A 21,547-nucleotide genomic window follows, 5' to 3' on the forward strand; every position below is an offset into this window, starting at 1 on the left:
TGAAATCTTCCAGCAGCACGTCTGTGTCTTTTGGCTGTGCGATTGTACCCTGCTTCCCTGGCCGGATGGCACGGGGCCACCTGTCCAGCCCAGCTCAGCCCTACGTAGGCAAATGAGGTGATGTTGAAGTCTTGGCTAGGGCTCAGCCCCTGAAACCTCCCCCGTCCCTCCCTCATGTTTTCCTTCATTCAGATTCTCTCTCTCTCTCTCTCTCACACACACACACACACACACACACACACACACACGCACACGCAAGCGTTGGCTGGGCCCAGAGGGAAGGTGAGAGGGAGTGAAGGTGGAGGGGGGTGGCACAGGGCCATCGAAGCGTAGTTCCTCCAGCCTGGTGAACGGTGCGCCTGACTGCAGCTGGCCCTGGAGGGACCCTCCCTCCCTTGAACTTGGAGCCCCAGCTTGCCGCGGTCCTGGAGTGTCGTCCTTCTCTGTGTGAGTGTGTGCGGGTGTCTGCAGGAGTTCGCCGGCCCCCTTTACACCGGGGCTGGGCCAGGCAGCCATGGCCGACGAGAAGACCTTCCGCATCGGCTTCATTGTGCTGGGGCTCTTCCTGCTGGCCCTTGGCACGTTCCTCATGAGCCACGACCGGCCCCAGGTCTATGGCACCTTCTATGCCATGGGTTGCATCATGGTGATCGGGGGCGTCATCTGGAGTATGTGCCAGTGCTACCCCAAGGTAGGCAAGTGGCCAAGTTGGGAGGGCTGCTGGCCCAGGCCCAGGAGGGTTGGGGACTGTGATTTTGTTCTGGGTATGGTCCCTCATCTTTCACTGGTTTTTCTATCCTCCCCTCTTCCCCTCTCTCTTTTCTTCCCTCTGCCCTCATGAGCATCCCTCCCTCCCTCGATCCCTCCTTCTGTTCCTCCATCCCTCCCTCCATCCCTCCGTCCCTCCCTGCATGCCTCCCTCATGTAAAGACTAATCAGAAGCCCCTTGGGTCTGGAACCCTGAACCATGAAGGAGACGCAGGAAACTCAACCCACGATTCTGTGCTTGTGGCCACAGCTAAGGAGTAGTTTCCCGCCTGCCAGGCATTCCTGCTTTCACGGAGTACATAGTTCATCCGCATCTGGAACTTTCTGGTACTGTCTGTAGTTCATTTCAGAGTGGAGTGAAGAAGTACCAGGCTCAGAAAGGTGAGCTTCCACAGCTCCCAAGTGTCAGAGTCAGGGTTGCAGCTCAGCCACGTAGGACTTAAAGTACAAGCCTCCCCCTTGGAGGGCTTTCCCTGTGTCCAGGAGCTGCGGAGAGTTCCGGGGTGGGTCTGCAGTAACCTTGCCAACGTGGGTGGGGCAGCGCTCTGTTCTTCCATTTAATGTACTCCTAGCCTTATCAGTGACTTAGTGATGAGAAGAGCACTGGTTTGGGAGTCCTGAGTTCTAGTTCCAGCTCTGTCTCAAACTCTGTGGGACTTTGCCTTTCTGAACCTTGGTTTCTTTCATCTGTAAAAGGGGCCCCAAGCTCCTACTTCTTCCAGCCTCCCGGAGTTATTATGAAGACCAGAGAAGAGACAGGACGGAGGACTGTTTTGTGACGAGTAGGGTGTTGTATATAGGAGAAGAGCTTCCAATCTCACTGTTGCTGGTCCTCCCAACAATGTGTGGACCATGTCAGGAGCTGTAATCCTTCAGGGCCCAGAGAGGATGAGCGACTTTTCCAAGATCACACAACTGGTCAGACAGACCCAGGGAGAGAAGGAGAGAACTTGGGCTCTGTCTCTAACTGCTGGGCAGACTTTGGTCAAGCGCCTTCCCTTTCTGAGCCTGTTTCCTCATTTGCACAAAGTGTGTGTCAGGAAGAGGTGGGGGAAAGGGGGTGCCTCGAGGGGCTCCATGGGTCCTGACACGTAAGGATGTAGGCCTCCAGGTCCTAGGTAGCCCCCACGACATGCAGCCCTCTTCCACCTCCCACCTGGGTGGCTGTGCTCAGGGGTTCTGGGGAGGAGGGAGGAAGCTCCTAGGGGCCTGGGCCCGGCTCTCCCCAGCCCTGCCCCCTCCATGGGCCAGCCCCGGGCTTCAGTGTGTTCGGTGCTGGGGCGGTCTGGACTGGTTTGTAGCCATTTACTGAGCAGTTTACAGTCAACTAGCCTCTGTCTGTGCAATGCCCCTGAGCACAGGTCACTGTGAGAAGAGGTCCCTAGGACCCAAGCCACCTGTGTCCCCACCTCTGTTGTCATCCTCCCAGTGAGGAGGAGGCTGGATCCTGGGGCCTGGGAAGGGGACAGCAGGGGTATGGAGGGCCATGTCCTTCCTGTCCTCTCCCCCTTTACCAGAGGTGGCTCTGCAGGGAGGTGGGGGGGTGGAAGGGAGAGGGACCCAGTGGCAGTGACGGGTGAGGGAGAAAGGGGAGAGGGAACCCTACTGGGTATTAATGAGTAACTGTTGATAGATTCACGTGTTCAGGTGCTGGGGAGGCAGCAAGGCAGGGTAGAAACAGTGTGCACTTTCGTGTCTAGCAGGCCCAGCTTCAACTCCCTCCTCCCTCTGCCCCTCTTCTGTGACCTTGGTGGAGCCTTGCATGGGCCCATGTGGGGAACCAGTGGGGTCTTGTGTCGGTGAGCCAGCATCACACATTGTCCTCAGGAATGGTGTTTGTGGCATTGGTCAGGTCTCTGAATGTGTGTGCAGGGGTGTGGGCACTGGTGTGGGTCTATGTGAGTGTGTGTTTCAGAGACTCAGGCAAGGAAGGAAAGTGTGCTGTGGACCCGGGAGGTGTGCTCGAGGGAGGGGCCCTGTCTCGCACATCGTCTCTGTGCCTGGCCCATCAGAGCCCTCAGCAAATGCTGGTGCCCATCCTCCCCTCCTTCTCAGTGCCCCACAAATGGGAATTTTCTGGATTGAACAAAATATAAATATAAGGGTAGGGAATCAGCCAATTAAGATATAACAGTAACAGGATTTGAGCTGTCCTTGTCTTTGAAGGACTGGGAATCTTGTCAGGGAGATAATTTTCTGCCTGTCGGGGAGGGAGTAGGCTTCACGGAGAAGATGAGCTAGCCTTTGTAAGCTAAGTTGAAGTTGGCCAGGCAGAGAAGATGGGGGGAAAATTCCCAGGAAGAAGGAACAGCACAATCAAAAGAATGAGGTAAAAGCAAGGAGAGTGGGTCAACATGGCTGTTGCCCCGTGGCAGTCAGAAGGACGGTGGAGACAGAATGGACTCAGCTCCACAGGGCCTGGGATGCCATGCTAAACAATTTGGACCTTACCCTTTAGTTGATGAGACAAGAGAGGGACACGACTATCTTTGCAGTTGAGGGAAGTTATCAGGCTGACATCTTGAGAGGAGGAAGGGGCAACTAGGCCAGTGGAGGAAGCTCCTACACTGGGCTGGTGAGAAGTGATGGGCCCCTGCACTGCACTGCAGGTTCATGTCCTGAACCCAGGACTGCAGGAAGGGAGAAGACATTGTTCATTCAGCAAATGTCCAGTCCCTGCTGTGGTTGGATATAGGACTGAGCTTCTACTGAGCTTATCTCATTGACTTTTTGAAGTAGACTTGGTCAGATGTGGCGGTCAGCCGGACTTCAGGCATGACAGGAGGAGGAAATGGGGCAAAGTTGGAAGATGAGACAGTCAGGGATGCTGTGTCCATTGGCTGAGGGGGGCTGGGCTGCTGGGAGAAGGGAAGGGTTGGCAGAGAAAGCAGGGCCTGTCCCTGTCTGGCTTCTGTGTCTTCCACAGCTCCCCAGTCCCTTCTCCTGCATACTTCACTAGATTCTAGGACCAGGCCCCTGACTGGTGGTGAATGGATCTGTCTTCTCCATGGGTATCCCTCTCTCCCTCTGCTCCCTTCCTTTGGTGACTGCTTGGTGCTCTGCTGAAACACAAATCTGTCTGTATATTCTCCTGCTGAGAACTTCTCCAGGGCTCCCATTGCCTCTGGGTAAACAGTGAACTGCTTAGTCTGATGTTCTGGGATCTTCATAGTCTGGTATCCCCTCACCAGTTTCAACTCTGTCTGTCCCCATCTCTTTAAAGGACTTGTGTTCTAACACATTCTAGACTTTCCTTTTCTATCAGGCTCTTCATTGTGGTGATAATGGTGATGATGTATTGTGATGATGATGATGCTAATAGTGAACATCATTCTGGTGATGATGGAGATGGTGGTGGGGTGGTGATGATATGAGGATAATATTGATGGAGGTGATGATGGTGGTAGTAGTGGTGATGGTGGTGATGATATGATGATGATGGTGATGGTGGTAGTAGTGGTTATGGTGACGATGATATGATGATGATGGTGATGGCTGTAGTAATGGTGATAATGGTGACGTGTTGGTGGTGATGATGGTGATGGTGGTGATGGAGATGATGGCAATGATGGTGATGTGATGATAATATGATGATGCTGCTGGGGATGATGATAGCAGTAATGGTGATGATGATGACGATGGTGACAATGATATGGTGGTGGTGGTGGTGATGGTGATGATGGTAATAGTGATCATCATCGTGGGGATGATGGAGATGCTGGTGGGGGTAGTGATGATGGTGATGGTTGTAGTAAGGTGGTAATTGTGATGGTGACGATATGATGATGTTGTTGATAGAGTTGATGATGGTAGTAGTGATGGTGATGATATGATGATGATGGAGGTGATGATGGTGGTAGTGGTGGTGATGATTGTAGTAATGGTGATAATGTTGATGTGTTGTTGGTGGTGATGATGGTGATGGTGGTGATGGAGATGATGATGGTGATGATGATGATGATAGTGATGATAATATGATGATGGTGATGGAGATCATGATAGTGGTAGTGGTGGTGATGATGGTGATAGTGATGGTAATGACACAATGATAATGTTGATGGAGATGATGATGGTGGTGGTAGCGATGATGGTGATGGTTGTAGTAGTGGTGATGATGGTGATGGTAGTCGTGGTGGTGATGGTAATGATGATAGTAGTGGTGATGATAGATGATGGTTGTAGTAATGGTGATAATGTTGATGGAGATGATGGTGGTGGTGATGATGATGATGGTTGTAGTAATGGTGATAATGGTGATGTGTTGGTAGTGGTGATGGTGATGATAGTGATGGTGGTGATGGAGAAGATGATATGATGATGATGTTGATGGAGATGATGGTGGTGGTGGTGATGATGGTGATGGTTGTAGTAATGGTAATAATGGTGATGGTAGAGGTGGGCGTAGTGGGTATAGTGATAATGATTATGGTGATGGTGGTGAAGAGGAGAAATGGGAGGAAGTGTTGATTGGGCCATGAGGTAATGAGGCAGAGAAAGGGGAAGCTTCTAAGAAATACAGAGCCAGCTGGCAAGTGCAGGGTACTTGGAGAGTGTGGAAGCTACTGAGATCCATTCCTTATTTCTAGACGTTTCAAGGAGGCTCACTCTGCATAGGAGTTCTAGGAACCTCTCCATCCATCATTCCCTTCCTCCCAGCATGAGGAGTTTTCTGGGGCAGACAAGTGTCTTTTACTCATCACGCTCTGTAGGAAGAGACAAAAAGAGTTGCTGTTTATGACCCTGTTATAACACAGTGGGGTCTTGTCAAATATTTGTTGAACAAATTTTCAGTTGAGGAGAGCAAGACTCAAAGAGGTCAAATAATTTCATCTTCAGTAGCATGAACTATGGTTTACTGAGCAGCTACTATGTGCCCAGCATTGTGCCAGGGGCTTCCTTCTACATTATCTCATGGGATCTTCACGGCAACCCTAGGAGACAGGTATCTCCAGCCCCACTTAAAGAAATTGTGGTAAAATATGCATAACATAAAATTTACCGTCCTAACCATTTTTAAGTGTACAGTTTTTTAAAATACATACATTTTTAATATTTTAGTCATCTCTATACCAATATGAGGCTCATACCCACAACTCTCAGATCAAGAGTCACGCGCTCCCCCAGCTGAGCGAGCAGGGTGCCCCTACAGTTCAGTAGTGTTAATTAAACGCACACTGTTGTGCACATCTCCAGAAGTCTTTTCATCTTGCCAAACTGAAACTTACTACCCCTTAAACGGAAACTCCCCACCCCTCTCCCTCCAGTCTGTGGCAACCACCATTCTACTCTGCCTATGAATTTGACTATTGTGGGAATCTCATGGAACTGGACTTCTACAGCATCTGTCTCTTTGTTACTAGCTTATTTCTTCAAGGCTCGTTCATGCCGTAGCATGTATCCGAGCTGCCCGACTTTCTAAGGCTGAATAATAACCCATTGTGTGTATGTGCCATATTTTCTTGATCCATTCATCTGCTGTTGGACACTTGGGTTCTTTCCACCTTGTGGCTGTTGTGAACAGTGCCCGCCAATATCTCTTTGAGGTTAGCCCCTTTTATAGAGAGGCACATAGAGGCTCTGAGCAGAGAGAAGACCTGCCCAAGGAAGGAATCTTCCACAGTCTCCCAGACCCCAAAAGCAGGGCTTCTCTGTCTCATCCCACTGACTCCTTTATGACCTGCCTCTCCTCTGCCACCCGGTCCCTGCCCCACGTGCTGCACTTGCAGAGACCTCCTGATCCCTGAATGTTCCAGTACGGGGACCAATGGGTGCAATTACAGCCATTCACCTCCCTGTCCCCCACCACAACCTCTGTGCCAAGAAATACATGACACTAGCTCACCAGATATGGATGAAGCCCCTAGGCTGTGCCGGGCACCTTCTGGGCAACGGACAAGTACCCTGGGAAGTGACAAGATACCCGTCCTCTGGGGCAGGGATGTTTGGCTCACTTGCTCAGTGCTGCCCCCTAGTGCCTGGAAGACTGCCTGGCACACAGCTGGTGCCCGGTAAATGTCTGTTGGGTGAAGAGCCCCAGATGCCTCCACCCCCTGGAGTTGGGCCCTGAGCAGGCCCCTCTGCTGTCACACGGAGGCCCGCCCCGGTCAGGATGGCTGTGGGAGCCACAGAGAAGCCTTCTTTCCTTTGTCCTGCAGATCACCTTCATACCCGCTGACTCTGACTTCCAAGGCATCCTGTCCCCAAAGGCGCTGGGCCTGCTGGAGAATGGGCTCGCTGCTGAGATGAAGAGGTAGGTGTCAGGCTCTCCAGGACAGGGGTGGAGCAGGGGGAGCCCCTCAGGCCAGTCTCCTCTTTCAGTGGAGGGTGATGGAGTGGGGTGGGGGGTTGTCTGTCTGCTGGGTCCAGCTTCCTGCTTTGGCCCCTCGCTTACTGAGAGCATGCTGTTTGAAATCACAGCTTGTTTTGAGCCCTCAGTTCTACAAGGGAGGCATTATTATCCCCCACTTTAAAAATTAGGGAACTGAGGCTCAGGGACTTTGTCCTGTCTGAGGGAGAATTCGTGGCTGACCCAAATAAAAAACAGGTGTAGCCCTAAATCCCAAACAGTTGTGACATCTCCTATGGCAAGCAAGGGGCATGTGGACAGCCAGACACAGCCCTGTGGCTCTCCATTTACCAGCTGTGGGATTTGGGGAATGCAACGTGCCTCTCTTTGCCCCATCTGCAAAATAGGGGTACTAATCACACCTTTCTCCCAGGGCTTCAGGGAGGGGTGAGAGAGTTAATGTAAGGAAGCACTAAGAACAGAACCTGGTGCGTGGTGGGCCCTCTCTCAGTGTGCCTTCGTTAGCAAGACATGTTTTCTATCAACCTGAGATCAAAGCAAACAGTTGGCACTCATTACTTCCTCCAGTCCTCATAGGAACCCTGGGAAGTGGGGCTGTCGGGCCCTTTACACGAGCAGAAAACTGAGGCTCAAGAAACACAATCGTAGGGCGCATGGGTAGCTCAGTCAGTTAAGCATCTGACTCTTGATTTCAGCTCAGGTCACGATCCCAGGTTCATGAGATGGAGCCCCGCCTCTAGCTCTGTGCTGGGCATGGAGCCTGCTTGGGATTCTCTCCCTCTCCCCCCCACCCTCTCTTTTTCTCTCTCTAAAACAAAACAAACAAGCAAGCAAACAAAAAAAGAAGTATAATCACAGGCCTCAAACCTCCCAGGGAGCCATGGACGGACCAGACTTGCCTCCGTGGAGGTGCCAGGCCTGGCTCCCCGGGACACAGCAGCGAGCGCTCCCACCCTCCCACCCTCCACACCCCCTGGAGGCTGTGACTCTGCACTCAGAAGGCCGGGCTGCAGGTCCAGGGTCTGTGGCCAGGGCTCTGGAACTCTCTGCTTTGCTTGCAGAAAAAGGCAGTGATGCTATTTTCTGTTCCTGGCGTACAGAGTGACCACATGTCCCCAGGGGAGTGAGGTGGCTAGACCCTGGGTGGGCATAGAATGGTCACACAGGATGAGCCACTGTACGGAGCTGAGCCCTGGGCTCCTCCTGTGTGATCGTGGGCAAGGGATCTAGTCTCTGTGCCTCACTTCCCGAAGGGGCTGTAGAGCACATAGGGAAGGGGACGGGATGGGACGTCTGGAGCCGCAGCACTGTAACCTGGTGTTTGAGGCGCTTGGGGCGACCCAGCCCAAGTCTCCATGCTTCCCTGCTCCCAGGTAAGGTGGGGATTCGAGGAGCCCCCTGACACAGCCTGAGGCAAGGAGCACGCACTAACCGGGCTATTGCTGCTGCTGCGTCCTCAACCGAACCGCGGGAACGATTGCTCTGCTTCATGGTGCAGGATAAATGCGGTGGGAGTCGTGGGCTCTTAGCTCACTGTCTGCAGCGCAGCACATGCTCCGTCAATGCAAACTGGTCTGCGGTTCACAAGTGGACTCTTGGGGTTAACCTTGGGGACGTGCAGTGAGAGGAGCACTGACTGGTCTGAGAGTCTGAGCTCTGCCAAGACTTGTTGGGCCTCAGTTTTCCTCTCTGTGGACTGGGTACAGTTACCTCCCCTAAAGTCCTGAGATTAGGGGAGACCAGATGTCCAGAGCAGCAAGGGTGGGGGGACAATACCAATGTCTCCTCCTGTGGTGTTCGCTAAGTGGACTCACCTGCCTGTTCTTTCTCTGCTCTCTGCTGTGCCCTGCCCAGCCCCCAGCCCCCATACGTCAGGCTGTGGGAGGAAGCCGCCTATGACCAGAGCCTGCCCGACTTCAGTCACATCCAGATGAAGGTCATGGGCTACCATGAGGACCCTCACCCGCTGCTGGCCCCCCAGCCAGGAGCCAGCGATGGAGGACAAGCTGGCTCCCGTGATGCTCAGGGCTGGATGGAGGCTGCGGTGGTCATCCACAGAGGCTCGGATGAGGACGAGGGAGGAAGCAGCCCGACTCCGAGCAGGCCTGGGTGAGTGGGCAGAGTGCAGGGGTGGGGTGCTGCTCAGTTCCTGCGTGAAGCAGGCAGGGCTGTGGTCCACTCAGGGCCGGTTGGGGACAATTGGGAGTAGAGAGGGTGGGGGGGTGTGGGGACACCCTGAGAGGCAGCAGGTAGAGCAGACGCACGAGTCTGGTTTAGTCACCCAGGCCTGGGTTCAAATCCCAGCTCCTCACTGTGTAGCTTTGGCAGGTTTCTTACCCTCTTGAGCCTCAGTTTCCCCATGTGGGAGCAATCACTCCCACCTCAGAGGGCTGTTGTGAGAGCTGGGACAGCAAGTTCAAATCTGAACTCTGCTGCTGATGCACTCTGTGACCTCGGGCTGGGCACTCGTGCCCGGCCCGTCCCGAGCTGGTGATGATCCGGGTTCCCATCCATCCATTTATGCACTCATCCCACCAACATTGCCAGGTACCTACTCCCACCAGACCGCAAAGGCTCCCACCCTGCAGGAGCTCCCAGTCCAATGGGGAGGTGATGAGGGAACAGAAGGGGACACTGTGCGTGTGGTGGAGGCTGAGGGCCCACAGGAGACCCCTGAGTGGCCAGAGAGGCTGGGAAAGAACCTGGTTTAGATCATAACATGGGGATCATAACATAATCCCATTTCTTTCTTTCTTTCTTTTTTTTTTTTAATCACAAGTAGGCAGAGAGGCAGGCAGAGAGAGAGAGGGGAGGAAGCAGGCTCCCTTCGGAGCAGAGAGCCCAACGTGGGGCTTGATCCCAGGACCCTGGGATCATGACCTGAGCCGAAGGCAAAGGCTTTAACCCACTGAGCCACCCAGGTGCCCCCCATTTCTTGAGCACCTACTATGTGCGCAATGGACTTTGCACACGCCATGTGCTGTAATCCTCAGAGACAACCATAAGAGAGTACGATTATGCTGTCCCACTTTATAGGGGAGGACACTGAGACCAGACAGGCAAACTCACCTACCCTGGGCCTTGCAGCTAGTGGCTAGAACTGGGACCCAGACATTCTGACTCGGGGCTACCCTGGCTCTCTGGGCCTTTGCTCCTGCAGCCTCCAGGCCTGTCCCCGGGGCCCTGCACCCTTGGCTTCCTTCCAAGATGAGCTGGATGTGGACTCCAGTGAGGGCGGCAGCCCCAACCCCTCTCCCCCAGAGGGGGAGGAGCCTCATCGCCCAGCTCAGGAGCCCTGGGCCTGCAAGTGCCAGCTGGACTGCTTCCACGACTTTGCCCTGATTGACGCCCCCATGACAGAGGATGCGCCCTCAGAGAGCCAGCAGTGGGCTGCTGCCCTGTCCAGCTGTCAGCAGCCATCCCAGAGGACAAAGGAGGAGGAAGAGAAGACTTCAGACACAGGCGCAGAGGAGCCAGAGCAGGAAGAAGAAGACTTGTACTATGGGTTGCCAGACAGCCCTGGGGACCCCCTCCCAGACCAGGAAGTGGGCTTTGAGCCTGATGCCCAGGCCTGAGATGGATCTGCTCCCTGGGTTCTAGCCCCGCACTGCTGCTAACCCCCATGTGACCTCACAGGGCCTCAGTGTCCCTGTCTGCAAAATGGGGTTATGTGGAGGTTCATGCGAGACAGAGGGCTGGAGAGCACTTGGAGGGTGCAAAGCGGAGCTCAGGGAGGGGATGCTTGCTGTCCGGGACACATTGCTTTCACTGTTCACTTTCTTTGGTGAAGTGTTGAAGGTAAAATACGGTTCCCTGAGAAGATTTGCAGCCGCTGGGGCCCTCAAGAGCCTTTTCTGCCTCCCCCTATAGTGGGCCTCTGAACAGGACCTTCCTTGGTGCTATCCCTGAGGCCCTGATCCTCAGTGAAGGCTCAGGGTGCCTGTTCCTGTGAAGTCCTGTAGCCACCCCCTGATGTCCCCTCCACTGTCCCGTACCCAGGTGGATGGTGTGATCTGTCTTCATCAGAGCTAACCACGTCTATCCTGCCCAAATTCGTCCTGTGTTTCCCATCGCCCCAGATCCAAAACCTGCCATGCCTCACCTCCGTGGACCTTCTGACTTTCTCTCTGGTCAGCCCCATGGCACAACCTCTGCTCCTCCAATGCCAAGTCCTCCTTCACTCCCCAAGCCCGTCCCAGGCTTGTCCCCTCCACCAGCATGCCCTTTGCTTCCGTGTCTGGCAAATTCATGCTCATCCTTCAAACCCCGGCACAGATGCCCGTCCTCTGAAAGCTTTTCCTAATGCTATCACCTCCCAGAAGGAGGTACTTCTTCTGGCTCCTCTGTGCCACCTGTGGGCCTTGTACATTGCTGGAGGGTGACTGCCAGCTCAAGGCTAGACTTCGGCACTACTCACCTGGGTATCTCCTGTGCTCAGATCAGCAGTCATCGAAGGCTTACAAAACTGACAGAGCCTTTTGCAGATAACGCCTCCGTCCCCCAACTCTTAGACCCCCAGGCCCCTCACCCTCAGGCATTCAAACCTCCAAATGGCCTGCATCGGAGTCACAAAGGCAGGCAGAAAGGCCGCAGAGAAACCCCCTTCCCTGCAGAATATGTCTGCATTGGCTGAGGATGGGGGGTGAGGTGAAGCCTCCTGGCTTGATTCGGTTGGATTCGGGGGCATTTGCTGAGCACCTACTGTGTGCTGAACACAAAGCCAGGACTTTTAGGAGGAGAAAGACATAAACTGATAAGGTTCTTGCCCTCCAAGAGCTTACCATTTACTGAACTTGGTACCTTGTAAGCTAGGAACGGAGTGCTGAGTGCAAGCCAAGGAGGGCGCAGAGAAGTTCGAAATGGACAGTGGAGTCCAGAGCAGCCGAGTGACAACCACACCACCTATGGAATGCAGGGACAGGTGGCTCAGGCTGCCTGAGCAGGCCCTGAAGATACATGACTGTACTGCAACTCTTCCGTGTCTCGCTTTGATGAGGCTGATCTGTGCTGTGTCCCCAGCGTGGACGGCAGCAGCTTCGGAGAAGGAGGCAGTGGCACAACTTCCCATGAGGTCTGTGCACTCAGAACTTGCACCGTGGCCCACTGGGAGGAGGGGACCTTCATCTAGGCTAGGCTTCTGGGTTAAGAGTGGGGCTCTCGGCCGAGGGAAAGGACTGCCCCATGGGCTGAGTCAGAAGTGCATGCCCCTGTGTTGCCTAGGTGGTCCCCATTGCTTAAGCCTCCATTTGGTTTCAGCTCAGGCCCTGGTCTCAGGGTCATGAGATCAAGCCCCACATCTGACTCCGAACTCAGCACAGTGCTGAGTCTGTGCCAAGCGCAGAGTCAAGACTTTGCCCCCCCATCCCAATAAAATAAATAAGTGAAATCTTAAAAAAAAAATTAAAAAATAAAAAGAAGACGTGTACGCCCCTGGAAATACTCCTCTTTCATTCTGGGTCATTACTACCTCCCATAGTGAGGGCTGCCCCCAGGCGCATGCCCTCTGCTGTAACACAGTCCCACCAATGGCCCCGAGACAGTGGACATGGCAAGGTGCCGCGTGTTCCTGTGTCCTGCTTCCTGAGGTCAGGCAGCAGGTGACCTGCATCAGAAGGGCTGTCTGGGCAAACAGCTAAAATAAAGTTTTCAGTGTTTAAAGGGGTCACTTTCACCTGCAAATTCCTTCATGTGAAACCACCTGTTCCCCCTCTGGGCAGGCAAAATAAGGCATCGTGCTTGGCAGGCACTGTGGGCACCCTCTGGAAAGCAAATGTCAAGCAGGGGGCCATGACCCCGCGGGACAGCTGTGTGGTCCAGAAGGCCTGGAGTGGCCCCACATGCCTGAATCACAACTGCACATCTTCCGCATACCTCCCCAGAGAAGCCAGAGCCCCGGGCTGCCAGCCTGCCAGCAGAGAGACTAACCCAGTCCTAGGGAGCTCGGGGCAGGGGAGGGTTGTGCTCGGGACAGCAGGGAGAGATGGTGAGATTCAGGCTTTGCCAGTACTGGCTCCCCCCACATCCCACTGCCGGATGCTGTATGCCTGGTCTGCCCTGGACAGTCCTGGTTTATACCCACTGTCCCTGCTCACTGACTGTTCGTGCACACTTTCACTATCAAAGTCATCCCGCTTGGATGGTAAATGATATAGTCACCCTACGCTGTGAACTTGGGCGAGTCTGGTTGCCTCTGGGGCTCCCTCTTTCCTTATGTGCCAAAGGGAGGTGATGGCCCCCTGCCTTGGACTTCCACGGAGTTAGGCTGTGGGGGTATTTGACAGAATCGGTTCTGCCGATGCCGTGTGGGAGAGGGTCGCTGGCTGCTCACCCGAAGTTAATATCGGGTTTATTACTCATGGCAGTGAGAAGGATGGACCTCCACAGGAACTGGGTCTCAGAGGGCGTGAGAAAGGGCTTACCAAGAGGGGATTTAAGGGAGGGTCTAGGGAAGCAGGGCTCTGCTCCATGCTGGATAGTGTCGGGAAGCAGGGCTAACTGTGTGGTTAGCCAATGTGATCTAGAAGGAGGGAAGGCTAGGTCCAAGCTGAAGCTGTCGTTGGCCAGCTGGTGTCTGCCCAGCCAGGAGAAGGCAGCGTGGGCATCGCCGGTGGCTCAGAAACGGTGTTTGTGCTTGCCTCTGCTCTGCCGTGGCTCCGGAGTGGTTGCGATTTGCCAACATGGTCCCAGCATGGCCTTGCCTGATGCTGGTGTTCTGTGGAATTGTTCACGTTCAACAGGACACTGAGGCTGAGCTGTGAGGGCTGGGCTGGCCCCTGGCTGACAGGCCGCTATTCTTCCTTAGCGCTCACTGCCTGGGTGGGGGGGGTCCCTCCCCTGGGGCTTGCTAGTGACTATGGGGGACATGGGGTGGGGAGGAGCACATGCTATGGAGTTCGTTTGAAACAAAGTGTCTGCAGCTCTTTTTTTTTTTTAATTTTATTTTTTATAAACATATAATATATTTTTATCCCCAGGGGTACAGGTCTGTGAATTGCCAGGTTTACACACTTCACAGCACTCACCATAGCACATACCCTCCCCAATGTCCATAATCCCCCCCCCCCCCACCCCCCCTCCTCCCATCAACCCTCAGTTTGTTTTGTGAGATTAAGAGTCACTTATGGTTTGTCTCCCTCCCAATCCCATCTTGTTTCATTTACTCTTCTCCTACCCCCTTAACCCCCCATGTTGCATCTCCTCTCCCTCATATCAGGGAGATCATATGATAGTTGTCTTTTTTTTTAAGTTTGAGGAGCAAGGGGGCAGAGGGGCTCTCATTCCATTCCACTCTGACCTCCCCAAACTCCATGATCTGCTTCACCAGCTGGTTACACCTGAAAACCCACCACTGTGCTCTGTTCCCTTAGCCTTGAGAACTTTCCATCTCCACCAAGAACATGGGTCTCGGGGCGCCTGGGTGGCTCAGTGGGTTAAGCCTCTGCCTTCGGCTCAGGTCATGATCCCAGGGCCCTGGGATAGAGCCCCGCATCGCATCGGGCTCTCTGCTCCGCAGGGAGCCTGCTTCCTCCTCTCGCTCTGCCTGCCTCTGCCTACTTGTGATCTCTGTCTGTCAAATAAATTAAAAAAAAAAAAAAGAAAAAGAACATGGGTCTCTGGGATGGCCCCTTTCGTTGGCTGATGAGCTGGGAGGAGGGTGAAGTCTTCCTGCAGGTCCAGGGGTTGGGGGGCGTGGGCTGTATGGACCTGAGGCTGTGGCAAGCCTTGGGATGTCAGCCCTCAGCCCCAGGCTCCAGATCTGTGTACCATGGCAGAAATTCCTGCTCTTTCCACCCTCTGGTCAGGTCAGGTGGACTTTGGAATTTTCCACTGTCTAGGGAGGGAAAGGTCGGGAGGGATAGTCCCTGCCCTTAACTGGGAGAGTGGTCCTGGGGGCAGTGAGCTTGGCCTTGCCCTGACCTTGGGCACCCCCTCCCCAGGCTTCTGTTCCTGTTTGCCATGTGATTAGGTAGAGGCAGACACGATTTCACTTCTATTCCCAGTCCTTAAGCACTGTTCCAGTTGCCATCATGCCTGTTACCCCAGCTGGTCCTCACAGCAGCCCTGGGGACAGATCTGTCAACCCTACGCTGTACATGTTTGTTCCAAATCCCAGACTCTGGAGTCAGAAAGACCTGGGCTTGCACTCAGTTCCTTACTGTGTGACTTTGGACAAGTCGCTGCCCTTCTCTGAGCCTCAGTGTCCACATGTGTGCAATGGGAGGATGTTTTGGAGAACTGATGAATGTTACGTTCCTAGCAGGTGCTGGAACAGCATCAACATGTCCTTCCTTTCCTCTCTGGGTCTCCGCTTCCTCCTCTGTGCAAAGCGGATCAGCTCTGTCCTGCTTACAAATTGGCAGTAGGTGAGTGAATTCCCCAGTAAGATGATGCATGGGAAAACTCTTTGCAAAGGGCACAGACATCTATGGTGTGCCAGCTGTTGGGGGGCAACTAAGCTGACGAGCGGCAGGGAACTAAGGCTCCCATTGCAAGGTACCCCCTGCTGTAGAGGGACTGAGCAGGAGCAGGAACAGGAGGAAGGAGCAGCGTTCTGGCGAGAGTGGTGGTGTTCCCGGAGTGAGGAGGAAGAACAGGACCGTGCTGGCCAAGACAGGCAGCAGACAGCGCTCTGGGCACCTGCTGAGTGTCAGGGGCTGTGTGTATATTAGCTCTCTGAATTGGATTCTCCCTCCAGCCCTGAGAGAATGGCATCCCCTGGGGCAGAGCTAGGATTCGCATAAGTCCCCTAAGCCTGTGCTCTTTTCGCCCTATGCCATCTGGTCTGCACATATCACGTGGACTCTGCTCACCTGATCTCATGTCAGCCTCAAAACCTGCAAGGTTGGTGTGTTGTCCCCACTTTACAGATGAGGAAATGGGCTCAGAGAAGTAGACGAATGTGCCCATCCTCCCAGAGAAGGGCTGAATGGAGGAGAGGAGGTAGAGCTATGGAACACTTCCATTCCTGGCATGAATTATCCAGTAGGTCCTGGTCATTCCATCCCCGCTGAGGACGGGAGAAAGACACACAGCAATACATCACGCAGTGAAGTTCCATTGAGCACTTAACTGCTTGTGTCTTTCCCTGTGCTAGTGCTGTGGGCAGACTTGCCCCTGCTTCCACACCTTCCATGACTCCCTATTGCCCACAGCATAAGGACAGATTCCTCAGCCTCCTGTTTGAGACCTTTCATGATCTGCCCTGACTGCCCTTAATGGCTGATTTGTTTGCCCCTTCCCAGGGCAGCAGCCAACCTGATCTTTCCCACCGTGCTGCCTGTGTTTAGGCACTTACCTATGCCTGATGCCTTCCATCCCCTTCTCTATCATCCCTCAAGGTCTGGCGCAAATTCCAACTACTCCCGAGGCTGGAGCTGGTCCTCTCTCCCTTCCCAGGACAGAACCCATCCCCACCCCACCCTCTCCTTGGCGTCCTTCCCATATGGGGTGCCCTGTTCTTGTCCCAGCCCTCCTTATGTGACTAGCTATGTGTGTGTCAGTCTCCCCACCTGGACTGGGAGGTCCTTTGAGGAAAGGGGCCTCTTCCTTGCCATAGTTCAATCCCCATAACTTAGCAAAAGCAAAGGTTAGGAGAGTTGTTGCAACAGAATGAAATATACCCAGATTGAGCCAGGGGCCCACGCTGAAGGCTCTCTGGTCCAGGAAGAGGAGCACTGGCTTGGGCATCATCAGTCTGAGTTCGAGGCTGGGTTTCCCTCTGGCAAGCTCTGTGACTTTGGCCAAGAGTAGGTGAGAAAGTGCCTGCAAAGTGCTCAGTGTGTCTTGTGCCTGGTGAGCCCTCAGTAAATGGAGGTTTTCATTATTCGCACTGCTCGCAGAGATGAGGGGAATATGTATGAGCCGTGGATATCAGTAGCCCTTGTGAACTTGGGGTTGCTCACCCACCCCTATATTATCAGCATTTCCCCAGTGTAGGTCACTGGACCAGGTGGGGCTTGCAGCATCAGACTTTCCTGGGAAGTTTTAAAAGTCCAGTGTCCTTGAACCACCTCCAGAGAGATCTGGGTTGGTCTGACTTTTGAATAAACAAGCCAGATGATTCTAAAATACACAAGGACTTAGTCTTTTGTTTTTAAATGGGTTACTAAGAACTGGAATAATTGGAAGGGGACCCAGAGAAGGTAGGGGTTGCAAGCCACAATTTAAACAAGAGAATGAAGGGACAAAGGTATCTCAGGCAGAGGGCATGGTGTAGGCAAAGCCCCACAGGAGAGAAGGAGGAAGAGGTTCCTAGAATGTAGTGGAGAGTAGCAGGCTGAAGGGATGCTGGATGAAGTCAGAGAGGGAGGCTAGAACTTGGTCAAGGGGTTCCTTGAATTCCTAGTGTGGGGCTCATATTTGATCCGATGGGCAAGTGGGATCCATGGATGGTTCTTGAGCAGAGGAGTGACATGAGGAAAGAAATGTTGAGAGTATATTCTGGTTAAGAGATGCAAAAGAGAAAGGAGGGGGACATACTGGTGGCAAGAAGGCGGGCATGTGGCCTATGGCAGGAATTCAGATTCCAACCTGGCCCATGAAAGGTTTTTTTTTTCCTCCTATGGTGGTAGTACTGGGTGACTGTCAGGTCATGACTGAAGCTTGGTGGAGGCAGTGTTCCAGATTTCTCAATGCTGAGCGCCAGCCACATCGTGCAGAACATCCTGCCAGGGTGGAGGCTGGGTCTTCCGTGCAAGACACCAGAACTCTGGCCAGGCGGTGCCCAGTCCAGAGATCGCTTTGGGGGAGGGCAGGGGAGCGCCACCAGAGACCCAGAAAGTGCCTGAGTCAGATAACAGGTCCCCCAGGTGATTTTTCACAGGGTGAATGTTCCCGGCCACCTGCCCATCCCCCATGTTGAACCCGACAAGTGCAGACCTGTGGTGGTGGGTAGGTGGGTGACAGCAGGCTTGGGACGCCTGATCATCCAGCCTGGGGGAAGAGAAGGGGAGGGGAGATGTCATTCTTCCTTCCTTCATTTATTCTGGCTACAGATGCTCATCAAGCACCTGCTGATACCATCCATGTTCTAGGCATTGGAGATAGATGCATCTGACCCATGCCTGTCTGGGGGGCCCCACTCCCATAGGATTATTGCAGAATGAACAGTGACAAGTCAGTGTGGTCACTGCTGGGCAGAGGGAAGCACATTCGGGGTCTGGCCCTGCCTGGGGAGTCAGCAAGAGCTTCTCAGAGAGGTGACTCGAACCAAGCTATATCCTGAAGAATTCACTAGGGAAGAAAGGGGAGGGAGACCAGCTTGAAGGAGGGCTGGGAGCCCCGAGTCACCCCACCATGCTGTAGGACTGACCCAGGGGAAGGTGTGAGTGGAACTCAGGGTAGGTGTGGAAGGCTGCAGAGGGCAGGGATGGGTAGGCAGGACCTGACCAGGTGGGCTGCGGTTGATGTCCTGGAGTGCATGGGAAAGCCCTGGCCGGTGGGACTGACAGGGACACACTGTAGTGTCCATAGAAGGAGGACTTGTAACACTTGGAGCCACCCAAAGAGCGGGCAGTCATATCTGATAGAGGTTATCATTCTTAACAGAGAGAGTGAAGAATCACACAAGAAAAGGGAAGAAGTTCACCCACAGGAAAGATCTGGGACCCCATAAAAGAAAAAATGAAAAAACAAGGTCAGTCTCAGGAATGATCCAAGGAATGCAAATTACAACAACCAGAAACCATATTTTGCCCACAACATTGGCCACATTGCATAAAGAGAATGACAACAGGTGCTGTTGGCAGAATGTGGAGGGACAGGGCTCTTTCTTACACTGCTGCCAGGGATGGAAAGGACACAGATTTGCGGAGGGCGGGGTGTGTGGCACATGGCAGCTCATGGGGCTGTCCCCCGACTCTGCGAGTCCACGTGCAGGAGCATATGCTAAGGAACAAACCAAGTAGGCCAAGATGGGCTTGTGGAAAGGAGGTTCACTGTGGCCTCATTTATAATGTGGAAAGAATCTCAACACCCAGCAACAGGACGTTGCCTAAATAATTAGCCACAGCGGCGTGGAAGGACGGTGTCGGGTGCGGCCACGGTGACCCTTCTGATGGAATCAAATCCCCTTTCACCTGCCCTCCCAGCGCTGCACACCTCTGCCTGGGAGATCACGCGGTCTTGTCCTTTCACACTTTTTGGCGACTTGCTGCCTTCCTCATTAGACCCTAAATTCCCTGAAGGAAAGGACGATGTCTATTACGTTCCTTATTGTGTCCTCAGTGCCTCAGTTCTTGCAACACAACAGGCCCTCCATAAATAGCTGGCAAATCAGTAATGGTCTTTTTTTATTGCTGTAAAAGACACACAATGTCGAACTTGCTATCTTACCTTTTGAGTGTCCAATTTGTGCCGCAAAGCACATTCGGACTGTTGTGTGACCACACCGACCACCCATCTCTGCCTTCACCATCATCATCTCCAGCTGAAACTCTGCACCCATCAAACACGAACTCCCCAAGCCCCCAGCAACCGCCACTCTCCTTTCTTTTCTTCTTTTATAAACGCTCCCCTTTCCTCCCATGCGCCTGAGTCTATGTTTATGGATGTGGAAAGATGTTTGTGATATAAAATTAAGAGAAAGAAATTATAAAGTAGAATGCAGCAAACAATGTCTATTCCCCTCCCTCCTTGATTTTGTTTGGAAGAATCTCATGCCCATTCTCAGGCAATGAATTATGATTGATCCAAAACTAGTCATGAAAATCCTATTCTCTACTGCTAGTCTGGCTAATGAGACCTGAAATGAAATTAGTTGGGGTCCATTCTGAACAAATTTTTGCTTTCCTAATGAAAACGCAGAAATGACTAGTTTTGCTGGTCTTGAGTACAGATGCAGTGGCTGGCGCTGCTGCAGCTGCCTTATCACCATGAGGGAAATGCCAAGAGAATCAGAGATCTTGGACATATGAACTAGTGAAACAAAATCAGCCACCACTGGTCTTCTGGTGAGATAATTTATGTGATATTTGTTCAAGCCACTGTATTTGCAGTTGAACTCACTCCCAAAAGATATAGAATACAATCCCATGTATATCTATGTGTAGCCATGAATAGAAAAAAATTAAAGAGATTATCTGTGGGTGACGGGATTCTTCTTTACAAAATATTTATACTGAACATGTAAATAATGATCAGGAAGTAACATCTTTACATTCAGAAAGCAAACAATGATGCTAGTTCTATTTAAAAAAAAAAAAAATAAAATACTGGCCTTCCAGGAAGTAGGTCACTCCCTTCTGATCAGAGAATTTGAGGGAAGCCAATGACCGCCTGTGGGCATGCTGGAAAACAGATTCCAGCACGGAGTGAGGGCCCTGAACTTGACCTGCAAAGGTCCCATCTGAAGCACTGTTTTCTTCCAACCTTATGAGGGAGGCACGGCAGACAACATGGTCCAGGGGAAACATGAAAACCTGAGGCTCTATAAGGAGAAGAAAAGCGAGCAAGGTCCCCAGTGTGTCTGGGAGGGGCTGGAACTCACCCTCCTGCCCTCCCCCACCCCCAGACAGTCCTTCCAGCACCCCCGAAGGCCCCACCTCTCCCTCCAGGCTTTGAGGCCAGACCCCATGTCCCGGTGTTCCCCACCTAGGCATGTCCCCTGCCTCCCACAGGACACGTCTGTCCTCACTCTGTGATTTGGCCCTCAGGCCTTCTCCCCTGGTGGGTCTGCCCAGCAGGTTCTTAGCCAGGGCCAGGCAGAGTACGGGGTGAGTGGTAGGAAGGGCGGAGCTGGGGTCTGTGGCCATAGCCCCAGGAAGAAAGGGCAGCTGTGTGGCCTGCAGCTGGGGCTGACAGGCAGCACCTGTGTTGGCTATAAACACAAATGCACACCGAGTGGCACTGCTGCCTTCCTGAAACACACCCGGATGATCTCTGTGAAAGTGACCCTTGGGAGAAGCAGAAGAAAGACGGAGAACATGCCAGCAGAGAATGAAAAGGAAACATACACCAAGGGACTTCTGTTGTTTCTCTACTTGGCAACGGTCCCCCGGGTCACCGCTGTGCTACGTGGAGACATGGGCTGTCCTGACAAATGGGGTCATTCTCATCCTTGCACACATGTCCCCTCGTGCCATCTTCAGCCCCGGGGGGGAGGTAGTGCCGCCAAAGACGGAGGGAGGAGAGCAGGGCGCAGAGATGCACTTTGGGGGAGGGAGGGGTCACTTAAGGACAGCAGGGGTTTTCTTTCTGGGGTGGTGGTGGGGGAGGCTGGAATGTCAGGATGACTTGTGCCCGTGTGGGCTCCTGGGTGACTCTGGATGTTAGCTTTGACGCTGTCCACTTTTCTCCTTTAGAATGGGGTACAACAGTCTAGAACGTCTCATGTCCCCAGTAACTCCCATTCTCCTCTCTCTCTCCCTTCCTGCCTCCTCCTCCTCTCCGCTTCCTTCACCTTCTTGGGGATAATGCTCAGACCACCTACCTGGGCCTCCATTTTCCCAATCAACACACCAGGATGCCGGCCCA

The 21,547-nt window shown here is 53.2% G+C and overlaps 1 protein-coding gene across 1 annotated transcript; it reads left to right on the plus strand.

Annotated features, from left to right (window-relative positions):
• Nucleotides 1–243: 243 nt before the first annotated feature.
• LOC111142766 (barttin CLCNK type accessory beta subunit) lies at nt 244–12,353 on the plus strand. Its single transcript, XM_022496061.1, has 4 exons — nt 244–691; nt 6,924–7,018; nt 8,930–9,184; nt 10,236–12,353. The coding sequence occupies exons 1-4, from the start codon at nt 515–517 to the stop codon at nt 10,648–10,650; spliced, it is 942 nt and encodes a 313-aa protein (XP_022351769.1). The 5' UTR covers nt 244–514; the 3' UTR covers nt 10,651–12,353.
• The last annotated feature ends 9,194 nt before the right edge of the window (nt 12,354–21,547 follow it).

This window comes from Enhydra lutris, unplaced genomic scaffold, assembly GCF_002288905.1.
Source record: "Enhydra lutris kenyoni isolate GAN:26980312 unplaced genomic scaffold, ASM228890v2 scaffoldscaffold9, whole genome shotgun sequence".
NCBI classification, from domain to species: Eukaryota; Metazoa; Chordata; class Mammalia; order Carnivora; family Mustelidae; genus Enhydra; species Enhydra lutris.